The sequence below is a fragment of the Zingiber officinale genome, chromosome 8A (genome assembly GCF_018446385.1).
Source record: "Zingiber officinale cultivar Zhangliang chromosome 8A, Zo_v1.1, whole genome shotgun sequence".
In the NCBI taxonomy this organism is placed as follows: domain Eukaryota; kingdom Viridiplantae; phylum Streptophyta; class Magnoliopsida; order Zingiberales; family Zingiberaceae; genus Zingiber; species Zingiber officinale.
Window position 1 is genome coordinate 31,782,081 of NC_056000.1, and position 14,187 is coordinate 31,796,267.

At 33.2% G+C, this 14,187-nt stretch overlaps 1 protein-coding gene across 4 annotated transcripts in view; it reads left to right on the forward strand.

Moving 5' to 3' along the window:
• Positions 1 to 2,286: 2,286 nt before the first annotated feature.
• Positions 2,287 to 14,187, forward strand: part of LOC122008317 (diacylglycerol kinase 3-like) — a 35,334-nt gene continuing 23,433 nt past the window's right edge. For 3 of the 4 annotated variants that reach the window (XM_042564025.1, XM_042564026.1, XM_042564027.1), the window contains exon 1: positions 2,289 to 2,739. In XM_042564025.1, the coding sequence (XP_042419959.1) occupies positions 2,392 to 2,739 (348 nt within the window). In that variant the 5' untranslated portion in view covers positions 2,289 to 2,391. Of the gene's footprint in view, positions 2,740 to 14,187 lie in introns of all 4 variants that reach the window. The other variant, XM_042564028.1, reaches the window with a different exon arrangement.

The window sequence follows — 14,187 nt, forward strand, 5'->3', positions numbered from 1 at the left end:
TTGGGCTCTGATTGTTCCGATGGATCATTGCAATTGTCCTCCATTCGACCCTTAGACATCTAGATGTTGACCCCCTTTACTTTGATCTCTATCTTGACAGTTGACTCCGTGAAAGGTGGACCTTCCTCTATCGCCACATCGTATAGTATTATTATTGACCCATGAATTATAGTAGTTGATATTTATATGAATAGTTACTTTAATAAAATTTGAAATCAATTTTTAATGGGTATAAAATGTATGGCTACATATCTATCTTTTTTCTATAAAGGATCATTATATTAAAATAAATATCTCCCATAATTTTTAGATTTTTAGAGAATGTGGGATGATAGTTTGCAAAATCACGATCCGGATCATACGATCCTATGATTCGGAAATCCAAAATTGATCCAGGATCGTGCATAATCGATTTTTGCAGTAGGATCACAGCAGGATCGTTAGGATCAGTAGGATTGAAATAGAATCGATAGGATCGGAGCAGAATCGAACATGATCGGTGGAAGCTTTGAGAGTTCATAACTTTTGACTTGGATTGAATCACGAGACTTATAATATATCAAATCAAAATTCGTTCAAAGATTTTTAATAAATTTCAAAGTTTATCCTTAGCCACCCTATTTCAAACCCAAAAAATATCATTTAAATCCATTTCGAATGTCCAGAAGTTTTTATCTTTTTTTATTATCTTATTTTTCATCTTATTAGGGTTTTAAATTATTATATTTTAATTATTTTTGAGTTAGTTTTTTATCAATAATATTCTATCATTTCCCCCCTAAAATGATGAATTTTTATATGCTTATTGTCTAGTATTATGTGACGTCAATCAGATTTTAGAATATTATTTTCGACGTTCATATTTGAATCAAGGGATTTAATAGTTTTCTGTTATATATGTTAGGTGTTTTGTTAACCTTTAAATTGAATTATCTTATAAACCAAGAAAATATTTTTGACATTGAATGCGATATTCTTATTGTGTTAATAAAAATGTTATATTCTTTTATTTTATGATATGAAAATATAAATATTATTACTATGCGAGAATGATAGTTAAATTATAAGTTAATTTAAATTTATATATGTATATGTAAATGACTTTTTTAGCTATATTTTCTAATTATTAATCATGCATGATAATATTTTAAGGATTTTTAGTAGGATCGTATGATTTTACGATCCGATCCTAAATTGATTATGTGTAGGATTGTGATTCTATAAACTATGTGTAGACTATACTAAAAGAATGCTTAAATGACTACTTCATCTTCAATTTTTACTTTATGCATTGTTTCTGCCCTAGGGCGTAGTGCATACGATGGACATATGATATTTCTGGCGTAATGACCAAGGGTCCATTCTCAGGAACTGACGATCTGAGGTTTTATCCCATCATGTATCTATAGCCTGTGTATTTATATGTACTTCCTTCTATATCCGTGAGGTCGATACTAGAGGGACGCTAAGGTAATAAATCTATTTTTTTACTGCATTGTTTGCATAAGTAAGAACCCAAATATAAAATAAAAAGTGTTGCGGACTTTACCATCTGAATTCGTATAATTGAAAAATTGTACTTTCTAAATTCATATTGTTTGAGCAACACTACATTTTTTGAGCTTCTTCGAGTTTTTTTTGGTTTTAGTTTGTGCTTCATATGTATTTGATGACTCAAAATATCTCAAATTCATATTCAATGAGCATCAAAGCCTTTATGAATGTTCATATTTATTTTAGATTTATTTTTATTGATTTCAAGTTTGCTCACAGTATGACCGGTAGACACATCAAATACTTTAACTTTTTCTAAAGATGCTTAGTTTGCATTATACGATTCTTCTAAAACCTTTTTATATATTTTTTTAGATTTCATGAATTCATCAAACATATTTTTTAAATAAAAAAATCCAGACGCAAAATTCCAATGTTTTTTCTTTTTAAAGTTCTTCCAGCGAGAAAGCCACTAACAAAGCCGATTCCGTGTTTGGTCGGGCAACTTGAGGCTTCTACTTTCAGTAACTATCTGTGGGCCACAAGTTCTCTTATCGAATCGCTGCACGGGTATCAAGCGAATAGACAGGAAGGGTACGCCCCAGGGGTTGCTTAACCCAATGCTAGTTACAGACAGCGTGACCCTCAGGGCATCTTCGTAATTTAATTCACACAGTGCCTTATTTCCACTTGCGGTAAAGACCACTCTGTCGCCGCGGCTACAGTTAATGAAGCAATGTAATTTTTTGTTTTTTAAAATTTAAAGAATAACTTTTTTTTTGTCAGATGCCTAATCAGTCTTCCTTTTGAACCAGAATAAAATTTGGTTCCTTTTGCTTCTTTTCCTTGTCCGCCGCCTCCGGTGAAGCCAGTCGACAAGCGCGGGGGGAGAGAGAGATGCCGAACTCGAAGAGAGCAGCGGCAGCGGCGGGGGGAGCGAACGTGGCGGCGCGGTCGTCGTTGTGGGACTCGATTCGGGCGTGCGGGTTCTTCGGAACCAGGGTCGAGAAGGAAGAACTTAAGCGGCGGATCGTGATTCCGGTGTATCTGAGGTCGGCCATGGTGGCAGCCATCCGGGACCAGGACGCAGGCGCTGGGGCCAGTGCTGCGGCCGAGAACCGTGGCGGCATGGAGGCGGACGAGATGCCGGAGGCGCCGATTGTGGTGTTCGTGAACTCCAGAAGTGGTGGGCGCCATGGGCCTGAGCTTAAGATCCGGTTGCAGGAGCTCATCAACGAGGAACAGGTCGTTATGCACTATCCCCTCCTCCTTTCATGTGCTTGCTACTGCATTTATGATAGTTGGAGTTCCTTAGGTTGAAGATTATTTGGAGCTTTTAGGGAGCATTTTACTTTGCTATGTACACTTTTTCAGTTCCTACTGAAATCCTTAAATCTCTTAAGGCTGATAGCAATTCCTAATGCGGTTCCGCTTCTGTCATCTGACCTTAAGCATTACTTGGAAGATTTTGATCTTTTTGCCTTTTGACTGAAAATTTGGGTCTACTTATTTTTTATTTCCCTTGTTTTGGTTGAACTTAAGCTCAGTTGTAGATAGGGGAGATTGCAAATTTTTGTATGTGGCGGACAATATCCTGGAAAAAATGGCTACATGTTTTTCAACACATGAAGATGTAGGGATCTGATGCATAAAACAACACATAATGCAGCGGAAAAAGGATCCCTCCAGAGATCCTTGCGAATACTGTATACTATGTTTTCCTATTCTATTAGATAGAATAGCTATTTTTATTGCGTGAACTGGTGCTTCCGACAACAACTTTGATTCGGATGTAGATCTCAGCGCGATCAGCACGTCCGTGCCTCTACCGTATCCACACGAACACGTTCTATGTACGTCTCACGAACTCACAACTTGGAGAAGAAACAACCTTTGTTGTGCTAGCAACTATACAAGGTTATTTCTGGCCAAGAGAAGAAGAGGAAGAAGAGCAAAAACCAAGAAGATCACAATCACCCAAAATGTTACTTTACCAAAAAGGTTATTTCACCAAAAGGTTACTTTATCAAAAATGTTACTTCACCTAAAAGTTACTTTTACAAATGACTTTCGTACTCATCCAATGACTATAAAAACATTTTTATCTCTTGATCTTCCTTTTGATTAATGATATATTAATCTAAATGGGTTGGATTTAGTATATTGGATTAACCATTAACCCAATAAGCCATTAACCCAATAAACCAATGAGTCTAACTCATTACTCAATGAGTCTAATCCAAATTCATTCGAGTCTAACTCAATACGTATAGTTCGGATTAGACTTAACCCTATAATCCATCTTCAAATCAACATATTCTTTGTGTGTGACCCAATGGGCTCTCGTAACGTTGGCAATGTATCTAAAACCACTTTAGATACATAAACAATGAGTGACATCTAACAATACATCATTACTACCCAAGTGACGAAAATGTCGAGATTCGACCTAACCTTTCTGTGTCTATTATCTTGTATAACTCAATTCTTCTATCCTTGATATCTAGATTGATCAATGAGGCATAAACCGTGTCATTCTCTTATCATCTTTGTGTTTCTTGATCTCTAAGTAGACACACTTAATTAAATAAGTTCAATATCGCATATTGACTCATTTGAGCATGACCATGCATTCTTGTGTCATACTAATCAAGGGGCCCACATATATCGCTTCCGTTATATGGAAGGGATAGATCTCATCTACATCACTTACACCTCTCCGCATAACTTATTGTAAGTGATCGACTTTATAGTCCACCTTGTTACAGGTAACGTTTGCCGATACCAAAGTATATAACTCTTTATGTAGGGAATCGTCGTGACTTCAAGTCTAAGGACTATTCATACTAATAGTCACTATGATAATGTTTATGACACTCATATAACGATCCATGAAATATCTCATGACGGGTCAATTCAGTACATATTCTCTAATATATACCCATGTGTCAATCTGATATTACATATCTATGATTTGTGAGATTAAGTCATCTGTTGACCTACATACTAGTCTCAACACATTAATATTGTCCTTGTATATAAGGCTTGACTAGGAATAGTTAAGAGTAGCGTTCTATATATATATCTACAATATCCCACTATCAATTCAACCAATTGATATGTTGTAGATTAAAACCTACTACCCTAGGGCATTATTATACTTATTTATTCGGCATTGAACTGAAGTAAATATAATAACTACCTTTGTCTTTTTATTAATAAGTGAAATATGATACAAAAAGTGTCCTTGTCAATCATCTCATAACTGGTATTAGGGCTAATACTAACAGAAGATGCCAGCTAGTCAGGGGCTTAGAGCATCCACAATGGTTGTCTCTCTTAGAAAATTCCTTCGTTGTCACATCCGTGCTACATCAATAGTAAAAAACCTCATATATCTCTCCATTATCAAAAGCAATTTCTCAACTTCTTTATGAGTCCCACACTTTTCATTATATATATTTCTCATCCCTCCATATTTTACATTATATATAATTAAATTTTTATAAAATTTAAATTCATGAATTGCCAATATGAAATAACATTAATAATTAAAAAATACATAAATATTACAGGACATCAAATAAAAAGACAAATTATAAAAATATATAAAAATAAACTTAAACACATCTACACTAGCTCATGTCTCTGCTTAATTTTTTCAACCATTTTCTCATGTATATGAAGTTGTTCCTCTTCGTGCCTTTTGCCCTATCGGACGAATGCAGACTACAAAATCATCCACATCAACACTTGTATTTGGATTTGATGTTGAAGTGTCCCTCCCGATTCAGATGTCCTCGCCTTCTTGCTAGAGTAATTAGCTACTGATTGTGGAATATATTTCTCATACTCTCTAAGAACCCTCCACACATGCATATACTTGAAGTCCTTGTTATTGTTGTTTACTTTCCACATATTCAGTGCGTTCTCTAACATATTCTCATCACTCCAACCGATTTGACGATGAGTATAAAAATTATTATAGCTTGCAGAAAATTCATTTATTATTGGTGCAAACCTATAGTAATGCTATTTTAGCCGCTGATAGTTTCTCGTCATCCAGTTGGTTGATGCTTGTTGTAGTAATCATCTATACATTTATAAAAAGCTTGATCCTTCTGGTCATTATCAATGACGCATCAGTGCTGATAGTTGTCCATGACTTTGCAAGGACCACGTCTTCATCGAGAGACCAAAATCTTTGTTTCGAATCATCTTTCTCCGGTGCATCTTTACACTTCTTGTGATGAGTGTGGTGGCCACTGAGTTGTTAGAACAGATGATGACGTAAGAGATTCTTTATCGTTGTTAGATGGGTCAATAGTAACCCTTCTTGATTCATTCAAAAACATGAATAATGGTTGAGTAGGAGAAAATACGTAAGGAGAAGACATCCCAAATTGACTACTACCCATGGCTGACCAATCTTGCGGTGGATACATACCAAATGGAGCTGGGCGGCGTTACTTGGATTCGTCAACAAATTTTGAGAACTTTGGGAAATTGGGAAATTTGGAGGCTATTATGGAACATATGACATGTTTTGAAAATTTGGAAGGTATTGTGTTTGAGAGAAAAAATGAGGATATTGGACATTTGGAGGAATGCAAATATATTCAGAAGATGCATTTTCTTCCGTATTTGAAGAATTCAAAAGATTTGTAAAAGAAGTATTGAAATTTTCATCCATCTCAGATACAAATAGAGAAAGAAAAGAAGAAATAAGAAGTAGAGAGTGAAGAGAATAATAAGATGAATGAAAAAAATAAAATTGAACATGTATTTATAGATTTTTTTAAATTTAAAAAATTAAATTTTGATCATTGAACAACTAAAAATTAGTCGTTGTTTAATGGCTATAGTTGTTCAACGAAATTAGCCATTGTTCTTGAGGCTGATTTTGTTTTTTTTACAAATATTAAAAATAAATTATTTTAATATAAATAAAAAATTTAAAAAAGCGATTCCATAACTATGGAGCCGCTTCTTCATTTAATCCAAGGAACTCCCTCCAGCTCCTTCCCATTTGCCACGTAGAGGAGCTCCCACTGTGGATGCCCTTAGTGACTTTGCAAATAAAAAAAAAGGGTTCAAATTCTTTCGTGGGTAAAATTCAATCTACCATAATTTTCAAAATTATCAAAGGGGAAACCTATCACCTCCTCTAATATGATATTATATAGTATACTTCTCTTTGCTATGATTTTATTCACGACCCTTTTAAGGCCAAAATATACATTAATTCCACTGGAAAATTATGTAAATATTTACATTTCAAACTTTTAGTTGTCCATAAGTGGAGTTAGGATCATAATTTAAAATTTTGTTCCGTACCGGGAGAAATAGATGAAATTTATCGTTCCGTCGACTGCTCGACACCGGCACCACTGGCATCACAACCTCCTTAGATTGCATCCCGATGGGGACGCGGAGGTTGCCGTGACCTCCGCGAGTCGTGGCTAGGCCGCTGCGACGTTCTCATGTCGTTGTGAGGACCTGCGACGTCCTTGGGTCACGGTGAGGCTCCATGACGTCAACTGGTAGTGGTGAGGATGTGTGTGGGCACACGTAGTGTAGGCATGGTAGACAACAACTTAACATAGAAAAATAATAAAACTTATGTTAATAGTTTCAATCAACTCTCAACTATAAATAGATAATTTAAACATGCTTAATCAAACCCTAATAAAACTACGATTAATTTAATATATATATATATAATAAAATTTTTATTTATCAATCTCATATTTTAATTTTTTCTAATATTTAGATTAAATTTTTTATTAATATATTTTATATTTAAAAAATAGCAAAACTATATCGGCATGACACAATATGGTCTTGACACGTATCATTTCGGTCGTAAATCAAAACTTTGATATGGATCAAGATTTTAAACCATGGTTAGAATGTTTAATTTTTTTAATTTTTTTTTAACGTTAAATGAGTAAAAGTGAACAATTTTATTTGAGAATTTTTGATGTAAATTGTAATTATCTCAATTAAGGTTTTAATGCTTTAAATTGATAAAATTTTAAACAATTTTAATGAAAGTGTTCACTTTTTAATAAATCAAGGTGAAAGGGGTAAATGGAATTTTTTTTTTGGTAATTTAGGTATCTAACTTTTCTAACTGACTAATCTTGGAGCTGACCGATCTAACCCCACAAAAGTTTTCCACCGGCTACCAGGGTAAATCAGGAAATGCTCACAGCGGCTCATCCAAATGGCTAGCGTTCTTAGGGTTGTCATCCCATTGGAAGAAAATTCCTACAGTGCGCCGTAGTTGGGATTCGATCATTAGATACTTGGTTAATCTCTTGGAGGGCCTAATTGTTGCACCGTAGCGCCCGAGGGTTGGTAAATGAGAATATTAGAGATGATGGGGCATCCCTTTTTTAATACTAATTAAAAGTTCAAAACAAGTACATCTATCTGATGATTTTATGAGCGCCATTATAATTTTTTCCCTTCTTCCTTCATCCTTCATCCTTATATGGTGTTTATCCCTTGTTTTCTTCTCAAAGGAACATTTTCTTCAAGGACTGTATAAGCGAACATGTATGTTACTTAATTTGAAATACAGATTGTTATTATCTAGCTTGGAGGTCCTGACAATTGTTCTCTATCTAGAAGATCATTCAATTTTGAGCATCTTTAGTGGCTATCTACTTTCTTAATGATCAATCTCTTTTTATGCTCCACAACACAAAAAAAAAGGGAGATATTACTATCGAGACTAACATGAGAGAGCAATATAATACAATTATATAACAACAACAACCAAGCTGTATCCTACTAGGTGGGGTCGGCTATATGGATTCTTCCATGTCATTGAGCTTTATGCCCTACTATATCATTATTTATATTTAAATAAATTTTATTTTGTTTTATTATTATTAACAAAGTTTTTTTTTTGGTCTCCCTCTTCCTCATTTAATGTGCACATTTATCATATTTTCATATAGTCTTATTGGAACATTTATTGGTTGTCTAAGTACATGTCTGTACCATCTTAAATATGTCTCTCGGAGTTTTCGTCCATGATTTGTGTAAAAAGATAAAGGCTTAGAGCTGATAAGTCTTCACTCTTATTATTATATCCTGATATATATGCTTAATTAGTTTAATATATGCTACTCTAACACCTCTCTTTTCCAGAATTCTCTATATAATTTTCCTTGAGATTCTATTATAAAATTTTTCTAGATCAATAAATACTATGTAAATCTTACTTTTGTTCTCGATATTTTTCAATTAGTTGCATGAGAAGATATATAACTTTTATTATTGACTTTCTAGACATAAATCCAAATTGATTTTTGATCATCGTGGTCTCCTTTCTTAGTTTTTTTAATTGTTTTTTCCCAAAGTTTTATAGTATGATTCATTAATTTAATACCCCTATATTTTGCACAATTTTATATGTCTCTATTGTTCTTATATAAGGGAACCAGAAACATTTTTTTAGTTTTTAATATCAAGTTGAATAACTTTGTAAGTCATTCAATACCTTATTTTCCTAGACACTTCCATACCTCTATCTAAATATCATCAGGTCCAACTACTTTTCTATTTTGCATCTCTTGTAAAACTTGTTCTATTGTTGGAGTTTAAATACTACTATAGAAATTTAAATTTTTATACTCATTTAACCTACTTAAATTACCTAAGCTAAATTCATCACCTAAACCTTCATTAAAAGGTTGATGAAAATACATCTTTCATCGCTCTTTTATTTCCTCATTATTTAATAGTATCTTACTGCATTCATCTTTAATATATCTTATTTGGATAAGATCTCTTGTTTTCTTCTCTCTTGTTTTAGTTATTATGTAAATATTCCTTTTCTCTTCTTTTGTATCCAATTTTTGATATAAGCATTCAAAAGTTTCATTCTTGATTTCAACCATTACTTTCTTGACCTCTTCCTTGGCTATTGAATGATTTTTTAAGTTTTTCTCGTTCTTACCAGTGTATAAGATCTTATTGGTTATTCGTTTTTTTTTTTTACTTTCTCTTATACTTTCTCATGTACTTTCTCATTCTACTACCAATATTCTTTACTTGGTAGTGCACGTCCCTTTGATTCACTGAGTATACTTTTGGCTACTAATTTTAATTTTAATTTTAATGTCATCTTATCTTATCTTGTATTTGAGTCTCCGTGTATTTCTTCTAATACCTGTACTACTACTATCTCCTTACATATATTTTACTTTCCCTTCTTAACTTTCACCACTTAATTTGTTGTGCACATTTTTCTTCTATTAATACTATGTTTGAGGCGGATATTCAATACTACTAATCTATATTAGGTAGTTTAGTTTTCTCCAGGGATACCTTACAATCTTTATCAATGTTCTAAAATGCACCTAGGCGCTCGACGCCCGACACCCGCACTGGAAAGGTGCTAGGCGTCAAACCTAGGCGGCCCAGCCGCTAAGCGGTACTGGGCATCGTCGTGGAAATTTAGGATTTTTTTATTTTTTATTTTTCAATTTAAAGCCCTAAACGGTTAAACCTTATTCGATCTCACCGTTTCGACTACCCCGACTGCCTCTTGCCTCCTTCGGAAGAGCTGTAAGTTTTTAAATTTATTTTATATTTTTCTAGGGTCATCGGACGAGTTGTCAGAAGGTTCCGATGGCACTGGAAGCTTCCGACGACTTGTTCGGCGACCCAGACTCGTCTAGGAATGCGCTCGGTGCCGCTCGTTGTCGTTGTCGCGTCGAGTCGCTCATCGCGTTCAGGACATGATTTTTTTTAAAATTTATTTATTATTTATTTAATTTATATATTATTTATTTAATTCAACAATTCCTCACTTAAATAAGGTAATTTGAATAGACTTTTATACATCTTAATTAAATTATCCCAAGAAATTATATATAAAAAATATTTAAAATTAAAATCTTTTTATAAATTTTATTATTTATATTCTAATAATATTATATTTCAAATTTCAAAATTCTAATAAATATTATTAATTAATTTATATTCTGATATTTTATATTTAAAATTAAAATTCTAACAAATCTTATTAATTTATATAAATCATATTTATATTCATAATTTTCTATTTGAAATGTTAAAAAAATCTAATAAATTTTATTAATTATTTAATTCATATAAATTACATTTATATTCTGATAATATTTTTTTTACTAATTTATATTAATGTTTTTTTGCTGATTTATATCTTATAAATTTATTCTTAAATCATTTTTCAGGCTATCACAATTATAATGGCGAATAATCCATCTTCGACGTCATTTGTCACTCAACCTGAATCCGGGATTCTTAGGAGAAAGTCAAATGACATTGGATGGGAGTTTGAGATGTTGATTGATTCTAAGAACCTCGACAAAATTAAATACAAGTTGTGTGGCAAAACGATGTTAGTGGGAGTGTATAGGATCAAGGAGCACATAACATCTCAGGAGGATAAAAGTAAGTGCAAACAGGCTATTTTAGAAGGGAGAAACAGAAAGAAGAACAAAATAATTGAAGAACAAAGTTGCAGAGTGGGGGTGACTACTTTTCTAGATGAAGAAGAAAGTCATGAAATTAAAGAGATAGATGGAATTAAAAAAACCTCTTCTATTTAGCCCCATGGATAGATATACATTGGCAATTGCTCCAGAAAATACAGGCTCCATGGGAGTAAAGTGTTTCGTCAAAAAAATATAAATAATGTTCTTTTTAAAGAGAGAACTCAACAAGTTCAATAATATGTTGGAAGATGAGTTTATGAAAATAGAATCCCGTTCAATGCTATTGATAATGATAGCTTCAAGCAACTAATGGAGGCAGTGGGTCAATTTGGACCATGATTCAAGTCTCCAACTCAATATCAACTTAGGGAGCCACTGTTGAAAGCCGAAGTTGAAAGAACAAAGCAACTGCTAAAGAAACATGAAGAAGAATGTGTACTCGATCATGACAGATGCATAAAGTGATAGAAAAATAAGAAAAAATCTTAAATATGTGTGTTAATTGCAAGCTGGGTACTACATTTTTAGAGTCTAAGGAGTCTTCATACGAGACACATATAGTTGAACTTATTTTTGAGTATGTTGATAAGTGTGTTGAAAAGTAGGAGCTCAGAATATTGTTCAGATTGTAATAGAGAATGCTATAAATAATATGGCTATAGCTAAATTGATGAGAGAAAAGCGATCTGAGATCTTTTGGAGTTCATGTGCAACTCACACCATTAATCTTATGCTTGAAAGTATTGGCAAGCTTCCACAATATAAAAAAGTTATTGAGCAAGCTAAGTCTTTTACCATCTTCATTTATGCTCACCATAAGATTTTGTTATTGATGAGAAGTTTCACAAAGAAGAGAGACATAGTTTGGCCAGGAGTTACTAAATTTGTATCAAATTTTCTCACATTGCAAAGTTTGATTGAAAACATATCTAGTTTAAGGGCCATGTTTACAAGTGATATGTAGGAGAAATGTAAATGGCTAAAAACAAACTAAGGAAAATTGGCTTACTTTACTGTGATGAGCATGAGTTTTTGGAATGGTGTGACACTTTGTTTAAAAATATTTACACTTTTAGTAAGAGTTCTTCGATTGGTAGTTGGAGATAGAAAGCGATCGATCGGGTTTCTATATGGGGAGTTTCTTCAAGCTAAAGAAGACATCAAGGTGGCCCTGAACAACGTGGAGTTAAATTATCAGCCTATCATAGTGATTATTGAGTCAAAAATGAAGGATAGACTTGATACATCATTACCTACCACTACATTTTTATTGAATCCTTATTTTTACTATAAAGATAGTTCTATTGCTTTTATAAGGTGGCTGCGATGTAGATTTTTGAATGCATGGAAATTTTGCATGCCAATGAGTTAGATCCACAGGATACAATTATTAATAAGGAATTGCCAAAATATAGAGATAAGACTGGTTATTTGGAAAAGCATTAACAGCAAGAGCATGTGAAAAAAATGATGATACATTTGATCTATGTATATGGTGGAGTACATACGGGGCTCACACAACCAACTTGCTAAGAGTGGCATTGAGAATACTTTCATTAACTACAAGTTCATCTGGGTGTGAAAGAAATTGGAGTGCATTCGAAGGAGTAAGCTTTAAACTTTAAGTCTTTAATTAAAGTAAGTATTAATTTTTAAAGTTTGTTATTCATGTTACTAACTATTGTATTTACTCCCTCTTTTTTTTTAGATTCACACAAAGAAAAGAAATAGGTTGGATGTCAACAGATTGAACAATCTAGTATTTATCCAATTTAATGCTTGATTGTTGAACAAACAAAAAGGAGAAAAAGAAAGGAATGTTGATGTCCTTCTAGCAAAAGATGCTTCAAATCCACAAGGTTGGATTGTGGATGGTGGAGAAGATGATGAAGTTGAACTAGGTTCTGGGCTCACATGACAAATGGTTGATGAAGCAAGTGGAGCAGATGAAAATCTACAACTTCGAAGAAGCTCAAGAGTGAGAGAATTTCACGAGAATGATTTTACATCCGAAGAAGAAGAGGAGAATCATAATGATGATATTGAGTTTGTGTTCGATGAAGAATAAGTTGTCGAAAATTATGGAGAAGAAGTAGAATAAATTTAGTGTTAAGTTTGTGTCCGATGATATTGAGTTTGTGTCCAATGATATTTTATTAGTTGTGTAATTTTGAACTCATTTTAAATTTGATGTTATTGTGTTGGAGTTATAATATGTGAGCTATTATGTAAATTATTTTAATACTGAGGAATCCGCCTAGCGGCGCCTAGTCCTCGCCTAGGCGCCGATCTAGCGCCTAGCGAATTTTAGAATTGTGATCTTTATAAATCTTTCTATCATTCTTCATAACTATAAAAAAGTCCATTTATGACTTATTATACCCACTTTTAAATGTGACCAAGTGTTATTATCTCTCGAAAAATGTATTAGCTAGTAAAAATGTATCGCAAAATTTTATATAATTTTCCCTTGTTCATTTCTTGTTCCAAACCTATAATCTTATGTACTCTATCATATTTCTCATTTTTCATCCTACATGTCCATTTAGATCTCCTCATGTTAAAATCATTTCGGTTAGTGGAATATTTTGTAATATCTTGTCTAGATCATCCCAAAACTTAGATTTGATATTTTCATCTAATCCTACTTGAGACGCATATATGCTAATTACATTAATAGTTTCTTTTGCCACTACTATCTTGAGAGTTATAATCCTATCTCCCTTTCTAACTATTTCTACTACTTTATCCTTTAGCGAACTATTTACAATAATATCTACTCTATTTCTTATTTTACTCTTTCCTTATCAGCTGTATATATTAGCTAATATAGCTATCAATTACCTTAATTATAGCTTCTTAAGATAGATTCTTTTCTAAGATAGCTATATAAATATGCCTCACTCTTCAATAAAGGAATATATTCTTTTTATCTCAAATTACATGGTATCAGAGCATGAGAGATTCGAAATTAGGGTTCCATCTCCGTTGTAACCTTTGCTGCCCATCAGCTGCTACGTCTCAATCGATCTTCCTCCTTCCTAGCCGCTTTGCTAATCGTGGGGTTTGGAACTTCTGGCAGGGACGTGCTTGTACTCGTCGATGCGTGGATTTGCCTATGTCTTGTTGGTTTGAAAATTCTTTTGGATTCTTCTCTTATTTGACTTCCTTTAGAATAAAGTTTTATAGCTGA